At 41.2% G+C, this 16575-nt stretch overlaps 1 protein-coding gene across 3 annotated transcripts in view; it reads right to left on the bottom strand.

Moving 5' to 3' along the window:
* The window catches only part of ca16b (carbonic anhydrase XVI b), a 110862-nt gene that overhangs the window by 9411 nt on the left and 84876 nt on the right, over positions 1-16575 (bottom strand). For all 3 annotated transcript variants that reach the window (XM_061784951.1, XM_061784952.1, XM_061784953.1), the window contains 14 exons: positions 16273-16457; positions 13750-13858; positions 12759-12808; positions 11929-12664; positions 10396-10534; positions 7451-7542; positions 6200-6291; positions 3372-3468; positions 3159-3241; positions 2947-3081; positions 1977-2111; positions 1703-1875; positions 1465-1600; positions 576-722 (listed from right to left, as the gene is read on the bottom strand). In XM_061784951.1, coding sequence (XP_061640935.1) covers positions 576-722; positions 1465-1600; positions 1703-1875; positions 1977-2111; positions 2947-3081; positions 3159-3241; positions 3372-3468; positions 6200-6291; positions 7451-7542; positions 10396-10534; positions 11929-12664; positions 12759-12808; positions 13750-13858; positions 16273-16457 — 2309 coding nt within the window. The remainder of the gene's footprint in view (positions 1-575; positions 723-1464; positions 1601-1702; positions 1876-1976; positions 2112-2946; positions 3082-3158; positions 3242-3371; positions 3469-6199; positions 6292-7450; positions 7543-10395; positions 10535-11928; positions 12665-12758; positions 12809-13749; positions 13859-16272; positions 16458-16575) is intronic.

The following is a 16575-nucleotide window of genomic DNA, read 5'->3' as shown; positions in this document are numbered from 1 at the left end:
CTAAACCCCCGCAAAATCGCAGTTCACTACTTACAAAGTCACTCGATGACATTTTTTCTGTGGAAAAGCTGTGAGCTGAAAAACTCACCTTTTTTATATAATGCCCTAACATACCAAAAAAATGGTGCCAAAGTCCTGTCTAATAGGAAACTAAAACATTGGCGTTGTTGAATTATGTTTGAAGTGATGCATGTCGACTGAGAGAAAAGCTTTGCTAAAGGAAGAAATCCTTTTATTCAAAATCTAATTATCCGTGTGCTATCAATTTTTAAGGGTAAGTTGTAAGATGGATTTGAAATAATATTTAACTGTTTCGGGATCATATTTTGTGGTATATTTACAGTTTAAACTATTAATACAGTCAACCACAAAACATTTTTAGGGGGCCATCAATTACTCAACATTTTTTTTTCTTTTTTCACTTTAGGCGGCAGGGCATGGTCCCCATCCCCCGCAAATAAAATCGGATTACTGCAGTTCCCGTACCTGATTTTAACAAGCTTCCGATGAAGAGACCGCCTCCTTTCCAAAGAATGAAAGGATCAAGCGACATTACCACAAGGTTGTGAACTCACTCTAAACTGCTTCTCCAGGCGGGTGCGACCCGCCGAATTGGGCGTGAGGATGCTGTTGACGTGACTGTGCAGCTGCCAGGCGGGCACCTCTGTCTCTCTGCTGAAAATGGCCTCCATCAGAGCATCGTGGATGAACACATACTGCTCCTACAGGACAGCAGGAATGCCAACACATGAGAGAATCGAGGTGAGCTCCCACTACAACTGTTAAACTGGGATTTTCATGCATAGCAGAGAACGGTACACACAAGAGAAAACATCCATCAAGCAGAATTTTCTCAATATGGCTCGATGATGGCAGAGGTCAGACTGGTTGGATCTGGTATAAAAGCATCAGTTTCACCTCAGATAACTACTTAATGCTGACACTGAGGTTACAGTATGCATGGGTTTACCAAATTGCACAGTAGAAGATTAGAAATACACGCCCACTCTGATGAGTCGCCTTTTGGCTGACATTTAGTTGGTAGTGTCACAATTCAGTAAGTACAACATGAAAGCACAGCTTCATCCTGCCACGCATCATCATTTAAGTATGTGAAATGTGTGGGGGATAATTTATTAAAACCCTTTAGGCCACTTCGTAGCAAATGTGGCCGCCATGTGAAAAAGCTGTAATAATTACTTTCAAATTACTCCTTGAACAAACTTGACAGAGTTGCATACTTGTTTAAATCATATAAGCATTATTTAAAAAAAACAACAACATTATTATACAAAGCAACACAGACGAAAATATGAATTAAGAAAGTCATCCCTCCACTCTCCTAAAACAAGACTTGACTCAGCGCAAAGTATTAAAGCTTTCTCTCCGTAAGCATTTTAAACCACGGATGACCTTTGTCATAGAGTTTTTTTTTTTTGGAGGGGGGCAAGTCGGGGGTCTTACCTCAGTCTGGACCAGGTAGTTGCGCTGTGTGCGGATATGTTTGAGAAAATCCAGGATGCTGACTGTGCTTTTGTCCTTGATTTGTTGCAGCATGCTGTCAATGACAATGTACGTTCCTGTGCGCCCAACCCCTGCACTGAGGCCAGCACGAAGCAATATGAGCACGCTGGCAGGCCCGTCAGCACATTTCCAACATCTAACGGTCATAATTAATGTTCATTTAAGTAATGGATTGTACCTGCAGTGCACCAGGACCGGGCCCATGTCTGCAGTGCGGGCCGCTGATGAGCGGTTGATGAAGGTGAGGACCGGGAGGGTGTACTCTGGCACGCCCATGTCAGGCCACTGAGTGTAGTGGTACTGGATTATGACGCGCTCATTTAGCTTCCCCTTTGGATTCCCCTTCTGACCCTGAAATATAACACACACCTTAGAACACAGAGTAGGCTATCGCATTGTCAGTCAATCAGTGAATTAACATTACAGTGTAGCATGCTTTTACTTTTATTTACCTTTTTGACTTTTGTGTTCCGTATGAGGAAACGCCGCAGGGTGTAGCAGGCGTGCACTTTGGTGCTTTTCAGCATCACAACGATGTTCCCGTACTGCTCGCTGTTCTCTGTAGGCCAGTACTGGTCACATTTCCTCTGTAAAACACAGCAATTGATACTTGACCTTACCTGATGTTTAGTAAGCAGTCATAAGAGTTCCTACACTGCAAATATAAAATTAAAAATATATTAATTAATTTGAGCAAAATGATGTACCAATAGAAAATTAACATTTGACTTGGCAAGATTTTTTAAAACAAGTAAACATGGCTAGCCTCAAAACCCCCCACCGATGTCTTAAAACTAGTGTTCTTATACAACCCACACCTCTAGAACTATGGTATTTCATAGCTAAACTTGCTCATAACCAGTAATGAACTCTCGATAAGTTAGAACATCTTACTTAGAATTTTAACCCAACTCAACTTTATTTATGGTGCACTTTAAACAACAACCACAGAAATCGCTGTACACAATATAGATCAAACATAAAACACAAGAACTAAAACTTGAATCCAAATGAAGCTCCTCAACTCCCTTCAACATAGTTCCATGGCACCAGCATGCCAACAGATGGCAGCAAAGCTCTACTTTACTCTAAATAAAGCTTTGTCACTCAATTCAACAAACTTGCTTGGCACCAAGTTGCCACAAGATAACGCCAAAGCTATACTTTCATTGCTTTGGCCTGAGCACATAAACAACAGAGGATAGGTTTAAAATAATATTTGAACAGGTTAATTCGCGAGTGCCGAACAGTGACTATTAGGGGGTTCACTGCGTTCAAAACAAGTTATGCTTTGGGGTTTCTTTTTCCCCTTCTGGGGTCTGTAATATTTAATTAATACAAATAATAATAATGATAATAATAAATTATGATATGATTAATTACCGGTAATTAATTAATACATTTTAATAATGAATGGCCCACCCGTCCTTTCTCCACGAGGTTTGTAATCATGACAATGATTCCGGTGTTTTGCTCCCACACCATCCTCCAGAAGTCTTCAAAGGTGGACTTCAGTGGACCCTGGGCAGCTATGTATGCTCTGGGCCGGTTATATCCCTGACACAAATCAAATGATTCATAACTAAGGTGAGGTTAAGAAGACACAGACGGAACATGACAATGTGTGAACTCACGTCCACATAGTTGGCATTGATGTAATCTGAATGTTTGGCATCTTTCCCAGCCAGCGCTCGCAATTTCACCCGGCTATGGTCATCTGGGCGGGGAAATCATCAATATATTTGATGAGCAAATCATTGTTAAAGGAAGGAAAGTAGGTTAAGAAAACATAAGAGGATTCCTCCACAGTAGACATGCTCTCTAATCGCATTTCACAGCAGACTCACAAGCCACGATGTTGATGTATCTGTTTTTGTGCTTGTTGTCAGGATGATTGGAGTGTTCCGCTGTGATTTTCAGGTCGGCCGTGGAGCGTTGGACCTCCTGGGGAGCGTGAGAGCGCGAAAAACAAAACAAAAAAACTGGATTGAATCATTCTCTATTTAACGAAACTGCATGATTTCATTTATTGCATAATGCATCTTTGTGCTACCACTGGTCATTAATAAGGACATTTCCTTTTCCTATTGATTGAAACACCAAGCTAATCATTTCTAAATGCAACGAGACAACAGTAGACGGACAAATATGAGCATGTCAACGTGAAAGCATCCAGACAGTCTAGCAGCTAAAAAAAAAAAAAAAAAATGCTCCGAATCTGTGGGTATGGATTGATATGCTAGACTAGTGGTTTTCAAACTGGGTTGGGTCAAACCCCAGGGGTTCGGTGAGTCACTCTCAGCGGAGGTCAGAGGACGTGTGTCCGTTCTGATTCGTACGATTTCAGCCTTTTAATTCACCAAATTATAGAAAGCTTTGTCACAACCTATCTTTTTGCAAGCAATCCTTTTCAAGGATGGTAGACAAAACAAAGAGAAGGAACAGACTTGGTTGCGAAAATGATATGAGCTGAATTTGCCAAGGTCAAGCCACACATTCTTGAACTTGAGATAAGTTCAACACACAACAACAAAAGTCACACTGATTTGCAGGAAAAATTCTTTGAGTTATGTTTTAGTGAAATTCATGTTTTGTTTTGTTTTTTTCCCTACTTTGAACACAGTGATTTTGTGTGCAACTGAGGCATGGTTCATTTTGTTCCCAATGTTTTAATTTAAATTTTTTTCCCCCCCAAAAATTTCAAAGGGTTCGTTCAATGCACGGATGAAACTTGTGGGGTTCATTCAGCACCACTGACAAGGTTAAGAATCACTGCAGTAGTCAGTGCTGTAACGAGCCGTGTTTACAACAAACATCAGTTCAAAATGGTCCCGCAGCTAAACTCACTCATTTCCTGTGTACTTTCAGTTTCAATAACTAGTTGGGCCTTATTTAATTGTGCTCTCTGCTGCAAAGTACTAAAATCCATTGCGCCTCCACTGGTTCAAGACATATACTACGAACTCACTGATAAGAAAGAAATCTCAGGTCCCTGAATCTCTCCTGCCTTTCCAGCGCAAAGTAAAACTCAAGCAGTGCTTCGGTTTATGTTTCAGCACAGCCAATGCTATTAGTGCTTGAACTCAAACAACCTTCTTTTCCTCCTCCTCCTTCCCCGTGTTGTATTTACATGACAAATGAGCGTATGAGCGTGACGCCAAATGACCCAATTAAAGAGCACCCTTCAGGAGTGAAGCTTTGGCCTTCTTTCTTAACCTGCTTTCACCCTAATTAACTTCACGTTTGCCTGTGTGTCTTTTCCCCAAATATCTATCCAAAAAGAGCATAGTTGAAGGGGAACATGGTGCCACGCTGAGTAGTCTGCTTCATTTGAAAAAAGAAGGATGGTGGGGGGTGCAATGTTCAGTTCAGGCTGAAGGCTCTGATGCTTAAAAGTTTGTTTCAGTCCGTTGGAGCTGCGGTGAAAACTCCAATGCTGACACACCCACACTTTTTGGTACATTTGTGGAAAACCAAAAGAAATCAGCAAACTGTGAGAACAGATGTTGGATTTTCGTAAAGATAACTATTGCCAAATTAATTGGTTAATGTAACAAAAAAGTCTTGCAACAATGAGTTCACATATACTGTGGATCATTTTCCCGTGATGTCTCGCAACGCCATGTTGGAGGTCGATGCGTAGTTATGTTCAGGTGCTTATTGAGTGTTTCAATAGAGAAGCCTCCTGATCCCGACATGGAGACAAACAAATACTGATGACGTGTTAAAAAAAATCATCTACAGACAGGAGTTCCTCTGAAATCAAATGTCCCTGAAGTGGTATAATTCTGAATTCAAGCCAAATTTTCTTTTAAAAATGCCATAATGTTATAGTTGAATGTCTTGTCATAGTTGTTTTTACTGCGGTTAACTTGATTTACACATTTCCCTTAATTACTATGAGGGAAAAAAAAAAAAAGTTTGGAAATACAAACAAATTGCATGTCAACGGGCATTCTGGAATGAATTGTGTTCGACGTGCCCATTATACAAACGGCATATTGTCAAATTAATTCTCGCACGGATGCCCTGCATGCCTAGCGGCATTTTCTAAATAGTTGCAGCTAATTATGTGTTTCATCGTTAAGTTAATGTTAGTTGTTTGCGTTTTCTTGTAGTGTGATGGAAGTTGTATAAGTGTTCTACTTACTTCTTGTGGCACCCTAAGTTCAAGTGTGACAAGCTCATTAGTGGCTGTAGCTTGACAATGATACCCCGAAATGCTCCCCGGGCCCTTCAGCTGCCCCCAGCTCCAGTGTGTTCCACTAACGTGTATGTGTTCACTGTGATGGGTTAAATGCAGGGAACAAATTTCATGTGCATGCATGCATGTTCATGACAATAAAAGGGGATTCTTCTTCTTCTTCTCTTCTAGCTTGTTCGCTGAGAGATCTGCTACCTATAGCAAAACTGAAACGCTTCTGCTCGTTCCTTGAATAACTCGTCAATGCCAAAGTTGTGATAATTAATTGGGGAATGCTAAGTTCAACTTGGTATTGTCACAAAGCATTTACGTTGTGTGAAGATGTATTTTGCGCCAAGGGCATGTTTTAACAATCTGATTACTGACAAAACAAACAACAAATTCAAAATCATTGCAATAAGGTTCCCTTAAGATTTATTTCTTTATTTTATTTTTATACACCGCCACTGAGTGTACAGCATGTGAGTTTACCTCAAACTCCTCCGAAAAGCCTTGTAGGTTGTTCTTGTAGAGCTCCATGATGTGTTTGACAAACTGCTTGACAGGAATAGCCTCCATGTCATCTACGAGGACAAAACACAGTAGGAAAAATTTATTTGTTTCATGAACAAGATTGAGATTTAAGTTTTGGGTTTGTTTTTCAATATAACGATGATTGAAAATAGTCAACAGAAGGGAAAAAAACACAGAAGAACTGCAATAGCTGGTGTCACAACTTATTTTGTGCATTTACAGTGGGAGCATCTGCCTCAGTAGAGTCATATCATCTTGAGGTCACACACGAGGGAACTTTGATAAGGCTGGTGGAGCAGCCACACAGGGACAATAGAGCCGGGGCCCCAGCTGTCAAGGCTACTGATGGTGGCTAATGTTTAAACGAACACACCATTGCACCTGGGACCCAAAGGGGCCAACCTGGTCACATAGTAAAAGGGGATTCTGCTTTGCTAATCTGTCCATTTATCAAAATATCCTTCTTCAGCCCATAAGGTGGTTATGGTTGAGTGTGCTAAAGCACTAGAAACATCAATGAACTAAGGTTGATTAAATCTTGTACGCATTTAAGGCCTTCATCATCTTAACATTTAAATATATTCCCATTACTAATAAACTTCAGCGCGCATTCAGGTCACAGCTCTGTGAATGTCCCTTTCCTTGAACTCAATAGCAGCGCTCGTTCAGTTATTCTGACAATATGTGCAATGGAAGCATTACAATGCAAATAAAAGGAAGAGAGGAGGCGACAAGCAATGAAAGTGGAATTTTAATGCGGAGTCGATGGCGACATCAGCTGCGCTTTGTGACTACGATATCGCCGTCTTCAAATGTCACAGAGCTTTGTGACAGAGAAACTTAAGCCTGATATCAACTAGACGCCAGCCAGTGCTCGGCTGCCGGGAACATTAAAAGCGAGGAGGAAAAGAAAAAAAAAAAACAGCCAGCCAGGCCTAGTGCTCAGCTGCAAAGGGGCTCCCAGAGTCATTTCACATGCAAATGAACTTAAATTGTGCAAATATGCACATCAAGGTAACGGAGAGAAAGCCTTTTGAGAAATCTTTATGGTGATTTGAGGATACCTCCCGAATTAGCAGCGTTATTTTAAATTAGTTTCCCACCTGAATAATGCAATTTAAACATGTCAACTCATGAGCGAGTGAGAAAACAAGAAAAGGTCAGTGCTGTAAAATAGTACATTTTGCTGTTGGGAACCATGCCGTTTACCTGGTATTGGGATGAAGGGGATGCTCTCATTGGCCACCACCCGAGGAGAGCTGCTCTCCTCAACATAGAAGTGAGCTGTCTGGAAAAACCTCCTGCAGGGACAAAAGAAATGTCGAGTTAGATGCCGTCAACAAAACGAGCATCTAAATATTGTCGGAAATGAAGCACAAATGCTCCACAAATGCAGGTTGGACACGACCTGACAACTTTGCCCAACAGACTACAGGTAACACGGAACCAGCTAAGAAGTATAATCTCAATCACCCTCTCGTCAGGGACAAAACGTGCAGCATTCAAAGCATCCACTAAGCTTAGAAACCAACATAATAAGAGCATATAGAAACCAACATAATAGGAGCATATTGGAGAAAAGTGTGCACGTGTTAAAAACAGCCATGCTGTGAAAACAAAAGTTAATATTAGAGCCTGCAAGCTCATCCATTTAGGTGAGATACATCCATTTCCCCCCCCCCCCCCCAAACATCTCGTAAAAAAGATGATAAATGTGTTAATTATATTTGGAGAGTCACCAAATTAATCTCCTACAATGAATTGTACATGCATTCAAAACGTCCTGCACAATGGATTGAAATGAATGAATGGTGAGGGGAAAAAAAATTATGGAAGCCCTTAAAAGACAGAGACAAATTAGACTCTTAGAAGCCCTTCTCAGCCACCATGGCATCTCTTTCACTGACACACAATGTTTACTGATGACCAAACATACAAAGAGCTAATCTAAGTACCATTGCCATTATTAAAAAAATAAAAATAATAAAAACCCCCAGGTGCGACCCTACCTGTACTTGCAGAGAAGGGTGCAGATGCTAGTCATTCTTTAGGATGGACAGACAACCAAAACAAAAAGGCTGGAATGAATGACAAAGGTATAGAAAGAGAGGGATAGAACGATAGAATGGTGAAGGGAGGGTGGGGTGGGCTAACTAATAGAGAGGGTGAAGAGGTCGCCTCCCTGGCGTGCGTCACAGCCTCCAAATTCCAATCAATTTCCCACAGTGCGCGCAGATGTGTTGCGGCGAACTAACCAGCGAGGTTCACGCATCCTCCGCAGCTTGCCTCCCAACAAGCTCGCTTTGAGGGGAATACAAAGCAAGATGACAGTTGGAAGAAAAAGAAAATGGAGCGAGGCTTCAACACGGACACGCCGAGATGCTGGGACCTGCTTTGTTTCCGGCCTCAGACATCTGTGAGCTTTCAACAAACAGCTCGAGCCTCAGAGGCGCCCAGATGTGTGCTGCAATTAAGGCCATTGGAGTTCCGCTCGTGACCTTAACTTGGACAAGCGAGGAGGAGCAAACTTCAAACAAATACAACCAGAGACGTTCCGCCGATTACATCTTTTTCACTAATACGATCATGTACGAATTACAAGAATTGCGGTATTACCTTGTTAATGAGCATGGAAAGCTAACGCGCAAGGTTCGGCTTAAATAGCTGCCCGAGTCTGTTGATGCGGCACAGAAAGAGTAAAGAGTGTGCGAATGGTTTGATTTCATCTTTCATCATAACCACTTCCCCCAGGGAGCTGACATTGTCTGAACTGTGAGAGTTGTCATAACAACCGCGGGGATGGTCAGCTCTGTATTCCTGCCCTGCTCCAGCATCAAAGTCGCCTGCCGCCAAAATAACGTGAGCAGTTTCTGCACCGTTAGGGAAAGAGACTTTCATGAGAAAAGTCAATTTACGGTAGCTTTACTGAATCACTCCAACTGATATCAGGTAAAGTAGAAGTGCATGGTCAAAGACAAACACAATAGATCCCTTGGACATCCTGCATTGGATTCTGATAAATTAATAACTTGTAACACAAAAGTTCCCATGCCTAATGCCTTACTTATTTCCATAACATATATTTTTTTCCGATTTTCAATATTGGTTTGTAGATACACAAACCATTCAATATTTTCATTAAATTGTGAAACTCCAAGCTCCACAGTCGGTGGTAGACATGGCTTTTCCTTGTTAATTGTTTTGCAGTTATGTTGTAATGTACGTTACCTTCATCTCGGCTGTCTACCGCACAACTAGGCTATTTGCATTTAAATAGTGTGTTTCTGAGGTTTTTTTAATTCAAGAAACCAATACCGTTTGATATCTCAAGCACCATTAAACATACTCAAAGACATACACAAAACATATAAATACAATTGTGACCTGTGCACCGCATTTATTAAAAAAATTAATTTCAAAAAATGCCTCAGCATACCAATGTATTCAAATCCACCGAGAACTTTCACCTCTACATATTCATTATAACTCTTTAATTGGGCAAAAGTCATTTTGATTATCAGATTAATCAATAGAATAATTATGAGTACTTAATTAAAATACTACAGATAAAATAATAATGCAGAATCTTTAGGGGAATAAATAAATATGCATGAGAGCAGCTGAGGAACTAGCCAGTAGTGCTATTTGTAACTCATTAACTATCCCACATGTGCCAGTGGCTTGGCCTGTGTAATTACTGGAACTTGAATTGCGTGGCTGGAAATTAGCCAAGCAGAAGAAAACACAGCTGGGCCCACTGTTGGCACTGCGGGGCCTTCAGGTCTCCTGCCCCCAAGCCTCGCACGGTGAAGCAAGACGTCACATAAATGAATCATAATATAAATAAAAGCAACAATGATAGGTGGTTTTAAACCAGAACCAAACCATCCAGAATACCATCAGAATATGTCAGACTAAAAAAATAAATCAATAAAAATCAAGAATTACAGGATGTGTGTTACTGGGGGTTGTGGGGTCTTATCACTTTCCCCCAAAGTGGTAAGAGCAAATACATGGATGAGTTCCAAGAAGGCCAGAAGAAACTTGTTATTCCTTCAGAAGGCAATGCTGTGCATACCTGCAGGCTAGCACCATATTTGTTCCAACTTGTCATTGTGTATACAATATGGCCCTACATCTTGTACAAGTCTCACCTCCAGTAGACCATTACGATGAGCAGCAAGATGAGGCAGAGCAGGGTCAGAGCAGACACTACCACCAGCGGGACAATCCACACCATCCTGCCCATGACGTGGTGAGGCGTTCGGGTCACGTTGGAAAAGGTGGTCCTTTCTGGAACAAGAGACAAATACAGATTCAATACTGTCCAAGTGTGCAGTGCAAAGCAATAGTAGCAACATAATACTATGAGAATAAAGTCATTAAAATGATGAGAATACAGGTATGGTTTTGCATATGCATCCTGACTCTACACAGAAGGAAATTGCCTTTATTTTGCAATCTTTAATGATAATACCCCAATGCCAAAATGGCAGTTCTCGATAGACTGTTGCGTTTACTTTTGTGTGGGAATTTTGAGGTTGATAAAAATAACCATTTTATTGCAGTAGTATTACCACATTCAAAAATAATTCTCTGTAACATACTTTTTTCTCACATTATAATTTGATTCTCATAAATTGACTTAATTTTCCAACTATACACTTTTTGCTCATAATTTAACTTTTTACCCCCCCCCCCCCCCCCCCCCCCCCACAGATGTATAGCCTAGCATATTTTTATATTTTACTTCATTTACCAAGGTAAGGCAACTAAGAACAGATTCTCATTTTCAATGCCGACCTGGCAGCAGACAGACGAGTAAAAAAAAGCAAAATAAAAGCAACTACAATAAACAGACAACAAACTATACAGTGTGCTATAGTTAAATACTACTGTACATTACATTATAGCACAAAGGGTCAAAACAGGCTAAAAAAAACCAAAAACAATTATCCCTTCACTAACTTTTTAAATGATGATATTGGGATGAATGAGAAGTTTACTTATTTGCAGTGTTCCAGTTGAAAATTGAAAAGAAGATCGACCAAAAGTAGTGTGGACTTTGGCAACGAAGAGGTTAATAAAAGTGCTGGAACGGAGAGTGCGGGTGGTGGTATGCATGGTGAGCATAGAGCAAAGATAGGGTCTTACTAATTAAAAATACCTGAATATGAATAATATATCTTTCATAATAGTGTAGAGCCTCCAGTGACATATTAGGACTTTATTCTCAAATCATGGCTTGATTTTCCTAACTATACACTTTTTGCTGTTAATGTAACATTTTAACAGATGTACAGTATGGTATATTTTCATAACAGTGTAGAAAGATTACAGAGACAATACACTAATTCATCTGTAAAGCTACACATGCTACCTCCAACGCTGTAAGATAAAAATGAAATAGAATGATCCAAATCAGCATTCTCTCAAAGCAAACTCTTTAAAAGCAGCCCCAAAGGAAAACCTTAAGGCACAACACCTCTAGCAGGCATGTGCCCTCAGGCTTCTGTGTTGTTCGAATACAAAGACCGAGAACAGAGCTTAGTCATTGACTGAGAAGGGACTTGAAACAACTTGTTATGCCAAACCAGTTTGTGAAGCCACCAAGCATGTTCACAGTTGTGATGTGAAGAGAATCTCGCCTGATAAGAGAAGAGTGTGTTTGAGAACGGTGACCTCACCAGTATGGATAGAGAATGGCCAAAGACTCTTCCCATCACTGCTTATCTTTGGTGATAGTGTGGCGCTCAGGGGAATCTGCATCTCAGCGCTGTCGTTACGAGGCTCCTGGGTGGTGACTGCGTCGACGTCTGTGAGGTTTTCCTGTGGGGGGGTCAGGTGGCCGTCCGCTGTGCTCGCAGGAGTCGTGCTGCCTTGCACCGTGGCTTTCTCTTTGGCTGTGGACGCTGGGGTGGGGAGGACGGACTCTTTGGCGACAGTGCTGTTGGCTTGCGTTTCCTCATGGGTGGTTGCCGTTTTGGTCTTTTTCTTCTTCTCCGCACCCCTGTCCTCCTGCTCTCCCTCTCCGTCCCCCTCGTTGTCTTCCTCCTCCTCGCCCTTGGGCACAGCCTGGTTCTTCTCAGTGAGGGAGTCGGTCTCCGTGGCCTGCGGTCCCGCTTGCTCCGTGCTGGGTTTTGTGGGTGGGGTGGATGAGTGGGGGGGGCTTTGGGTGGCTTGAGGAACCTTTGTGGGCCAAACAGAACTGGGCAAAGAGGAAATGACACCCCCGCTGACACCCAAGCCTGCCAGGAAGGTGCTCGTAACCACCGATGCCACCGTTGCCTGGCTTCCGCTGGAGGAGGGGCCCAGTCCGGTTGCCATGGAGACAATAGAGAAGTGGATGCCAGAGGACGTCCATGTGGAGGAACCAGAGCTTATGGGAGCCATGTCGGCTGATGACACTGGTGATACTGTAGGCTGAGAGAGGCAGAGTATATGAGGTTACCCAAATGATTTACATGCAAATGGAATACTGTAAGACACTTGCACTCTCATCTACTGGTTAACTTACCATCCCAGTCTTCACGATACGAGAACCTTCAAATATTCTTGTGGTATTGGCTGGAAGGAAGAAGATGTACAAGGGAGAAATTAAATGCCAAGGTTATGTATCATGTCAAAATTGTGACACACAAATGGTACTAATTAAAGGCACATTTTTAACAAAAATGTGTAAATAACATACATTTGAAAGTTAATGCTGCAAATAGATCAAATAAAAGCAAAATAAAATAAAAATAAGGCGCACTTACAAGCCTTACATTTGCTCCAAAATCGACAGTGGGCCTTATAATCCGGTGCGCCTTATGTATGAATTCTGGTTGTGCTTACTGACCTCGAACTGATTTTATGTGGTACACGGCGCTCAAAAATCTGTCAAAATGTTTTAGTATGACTTTGGTAAGCTACGAAGCCGGACTGTCTGAGCATTACGGCTACCGTAGTGAGGAGCCTCGCGGAGTAATACTGTGCTTCAACATAATATTATGGTGTGTGCATAAGTGACTTATCTGACTGTTTTGTTTCGCTTAATGCGCCTTATAATCCGGTGCCCCTTATATATGAAAATATACCCGTTCATTGATAGTGCGCCTTATAATCTGGTGCACTTTATAGGAAATGCGGTAATTGCTGATATTAATAGTTTAAACTGTATATACACCATAAAGTATGATTGAATTGAATTCAGAATCCAGTAACATTTTAAAAGGTATTTTACAACATTACCCTTAATAATAAATGACTTAGACATTATTTAATTTAGGAAAAAAATGCATCCAAAGTGTGAATGTACATCCGGCAAAGACTTTCACTTTAACATATTTACTGTACTATTTTTCTATACAAACAGAGATTTGGCAGCATTTTAGGGCATTCCAGAAAGAGCACAAATCCACAAATAGTTTTTCAGCAATTAGCTGGAGATATGTTACACAGGAAAAAAAACACAAATAGGTGAATTTATAAAATGTGAACTGCGAATCTGCGGGGGATTACTGTACCTCTGAAGAGTAGTGTTTGGCTGAAGTCGCTGCGCAGGTCATGCTGACACACCGCCTGCACTCTGAACAGGTACAGGACATCTGGGGACACATTAGTGATGACTGCTTTCTGCAAGAAAACAAAACAAAACCAAAAAAACCCACACATTTAAGGCTAGTGATCATAGTGGATATCCGGTTGAGTTAGTGTACATCAATACATTTATTGCTCCACATCGTGTATCTGCTCAATTAGTTTGAGTTGCACGTCTACAACTCAAGAACAGGAGGCACTTTAAAAAGGCAGCTGCTTGTATTTCTCGAAGACAATTTGGATAAAAGGTGTACAGATATAGAAACTGAGACTTGAAATGGATATTAAGAGAGTATAATAAGAAGGACTGACAACCGAGGGGGAACTTGAGAGACTGCTCTCAGTAAAGTGACAGCATTAATGTATCAGTGGCGTGCGACAACGTTGACAGCCGAATTAAGCGGCTGTGCTATAAATGTACAATCACATGAAATTAATTAAAGCGAGTGAAAGCAAAGAGACAATCCACTGAAATCCCTTTAAAAAAAAAACAGTCAACAGACAACTCTGAGGTTGTTCAGCAGGCAAAGCTACATAGAAAGTTCAATACAAGTTTTAAAAAATAATAAAGTCTTCTTCATATCAAGTATCAGTGCTCTTCAAAATGAGGACAGCTCCAATTTATCTCAGTATTCATCACAATCTGTTCTGCATTTACTCTTTTCCAAGTTCTGGGAAAGTGGTGTCCCATGTGTTTTCTCAACATAACACTAAATTTAATTATATACATTTTCATGGATATGAACAAAGATGAATTGTTTTGTTGTTACTGTAATCCTATTTGCTCATTGAAAAGAATCCACACTTAAACTACAATTCATTTATCACAAACTAATGGTAACAGAATGGTTCCCACTCCCTGTGGAAGTCCATGTTCAGTGTGTGTGTGCACTTGATGTTTTTGGTTTTCACTCCATCTGCAATTTTCAGTGTCTAACAGAGTTGGGCCAACAGCCACCCAAGAGCAGGTCGCAGGCTTCTGAACCAACGGGCAAGTAAAAAAAAAATCTGTGCTGTTTGTGTGTAAAAAAGCAGTGGTACACTCTGCATGCTAGCTGGGGTGGGGGGGTCAGCGGGCTTTACAGAGAGGCGCAGCTGGGTGTTGGATTCTCATAAACAGAAGACTGCATGAGCCGAGAGCGGAGTATCTAGTGTGTGGAAGAACATGCCTGTAAGGTATAAGCCCTGCAGGATAGATTTCTGTAGAGTCGCTGAATGTTGGGAAGACAAAAGAACGATCTGAAGTTAAGAGTGAACATGACGACTGGAGCCAAAAGCTGCACTGAGGGCTTGGAAATTATACTCCAGAAAGAAGATGGGCTGTATTAAACTGGCTGGATAGCCTTTTGGATAAGTCATTAGAAACATCACTTTCAACAGATTTTTTTTTCTGTCAATATTTTATTAGAATAGTAGGGGTATGTACTGTGTATGATAAAGTACTTTTCTTTAAAGTACTTTTTTTGTCATTACCTTTACCGTCAATGATTGGAATGGATTAATCAAATAGTTCTTCAGCCTTTTTAATTTGTCCATATTGTTCCTTTCCCTGTTAAAATGCCAGGAATTTATGATATAGAAAATGACACCAAGATAAATCATTTCCTAACCTTTTCCACCATAATTGTGACCTATAACCTGTACAACTCAATTGAAAAGATGTCAATCTTTTCCAGTGTGCACACCCTTTTATAACTAGGGATGTGGCTTTGTTCAGAATTTATCACATTCAAACTGAGACACACCTCTAAATTTATGAATGTTGATTATTCACTTTACGAAGTTATTTTGGACCAATCTATGCTTTCCAACATTGGAAAATGTTGGAGGAAGTCTCTCTGTGTCCCGTTGTATAATTTAAGGTTGCTTTTGACTGAAGCATACATATCACGCCCTTTTGAGCTTCACATTTAGGAAAACTAGAACAGAGATTGTGCACCAGGCCCTCCCTCTGGTCCAACACCTTGGAAGCATTGACCAAAACAATCTCACACTCCCTGACATCTTGTAGAAAGTCATTCCAGAAGAGTAAAAGTTGACAGGGGAAAATCCATGTTAGCTTCCATTTTTTTTTTTTTTTTTTAAGTTTCATTGGCGAGGTGCCCTATCACTTCTCCATGTACCAGTCTAAATGTTAAACCCTACTGATGGAAATGCAATAGATCATCCTAAAAGGGAGACCCCAGGTGGATACAGACATGCATTATGGATAAATCTGTCAGTGAATGTGACAGGCCTGTGTGTCTCCTCACCCAAACGTGAGTGACAGGGTGGGAGGCGGTCAAGGCTTTGATATCAACCACTAGCTACACGCAAAGTTCTTCATAACCTGTCACCTCTTACATTCACACTGACTGATCCTGTTAGTAGCATCCATGTTGCAAAAATCCGTCGAGATGACTTATTCTCTTGGGGAGATGTCAAGTTGTGTCTTATGTAAGGGCGCTCACCATGCTTTGATCCCCCGTCTTGGTGAAGGTTTCTTCATCGGCAACATCGCGCTTCACCCAGCTGTAGGACACCATGTAGGTGGTGATGGGCGGGTGGTACACGGTCAGGGGGCGTTCCCAGCTCACCATCAGGGCCGTCTGGTTCAGCGGTTGGATCTTCATGCTCACTGGGGCGCTGCTGCACACTGAGCGAGAAAGAAAGCTTTCAATACAGCTCTCAATACAGAGGGAAGATGAAAGGCTTGACCATAATTATGCATAGGGGTCCAAATAACAACTGTGTCTCTCTGTTATATGCACCAA

The sequence above is a fragment of the Phyllopteryx taeniolatus genome, chromosome 9 (assembly GCF_024500385.1).
Source record: "Phyllopteryx taeniolatus isolate TA_2022b chromosome 9, UOR_Ptae_1.2, whole genome shotgun sequence".
Taxonomy (NCBI): Eukaryota; Metazoa; Chordata; class Actinopteri; order Syngnathiformes; family Syngnathidae; genus Phyllopteryx; species Phyllopteryx taeniolatus.
This window is presented reverse-complemented; position numbering and strand designations above follow the sequence as displayed.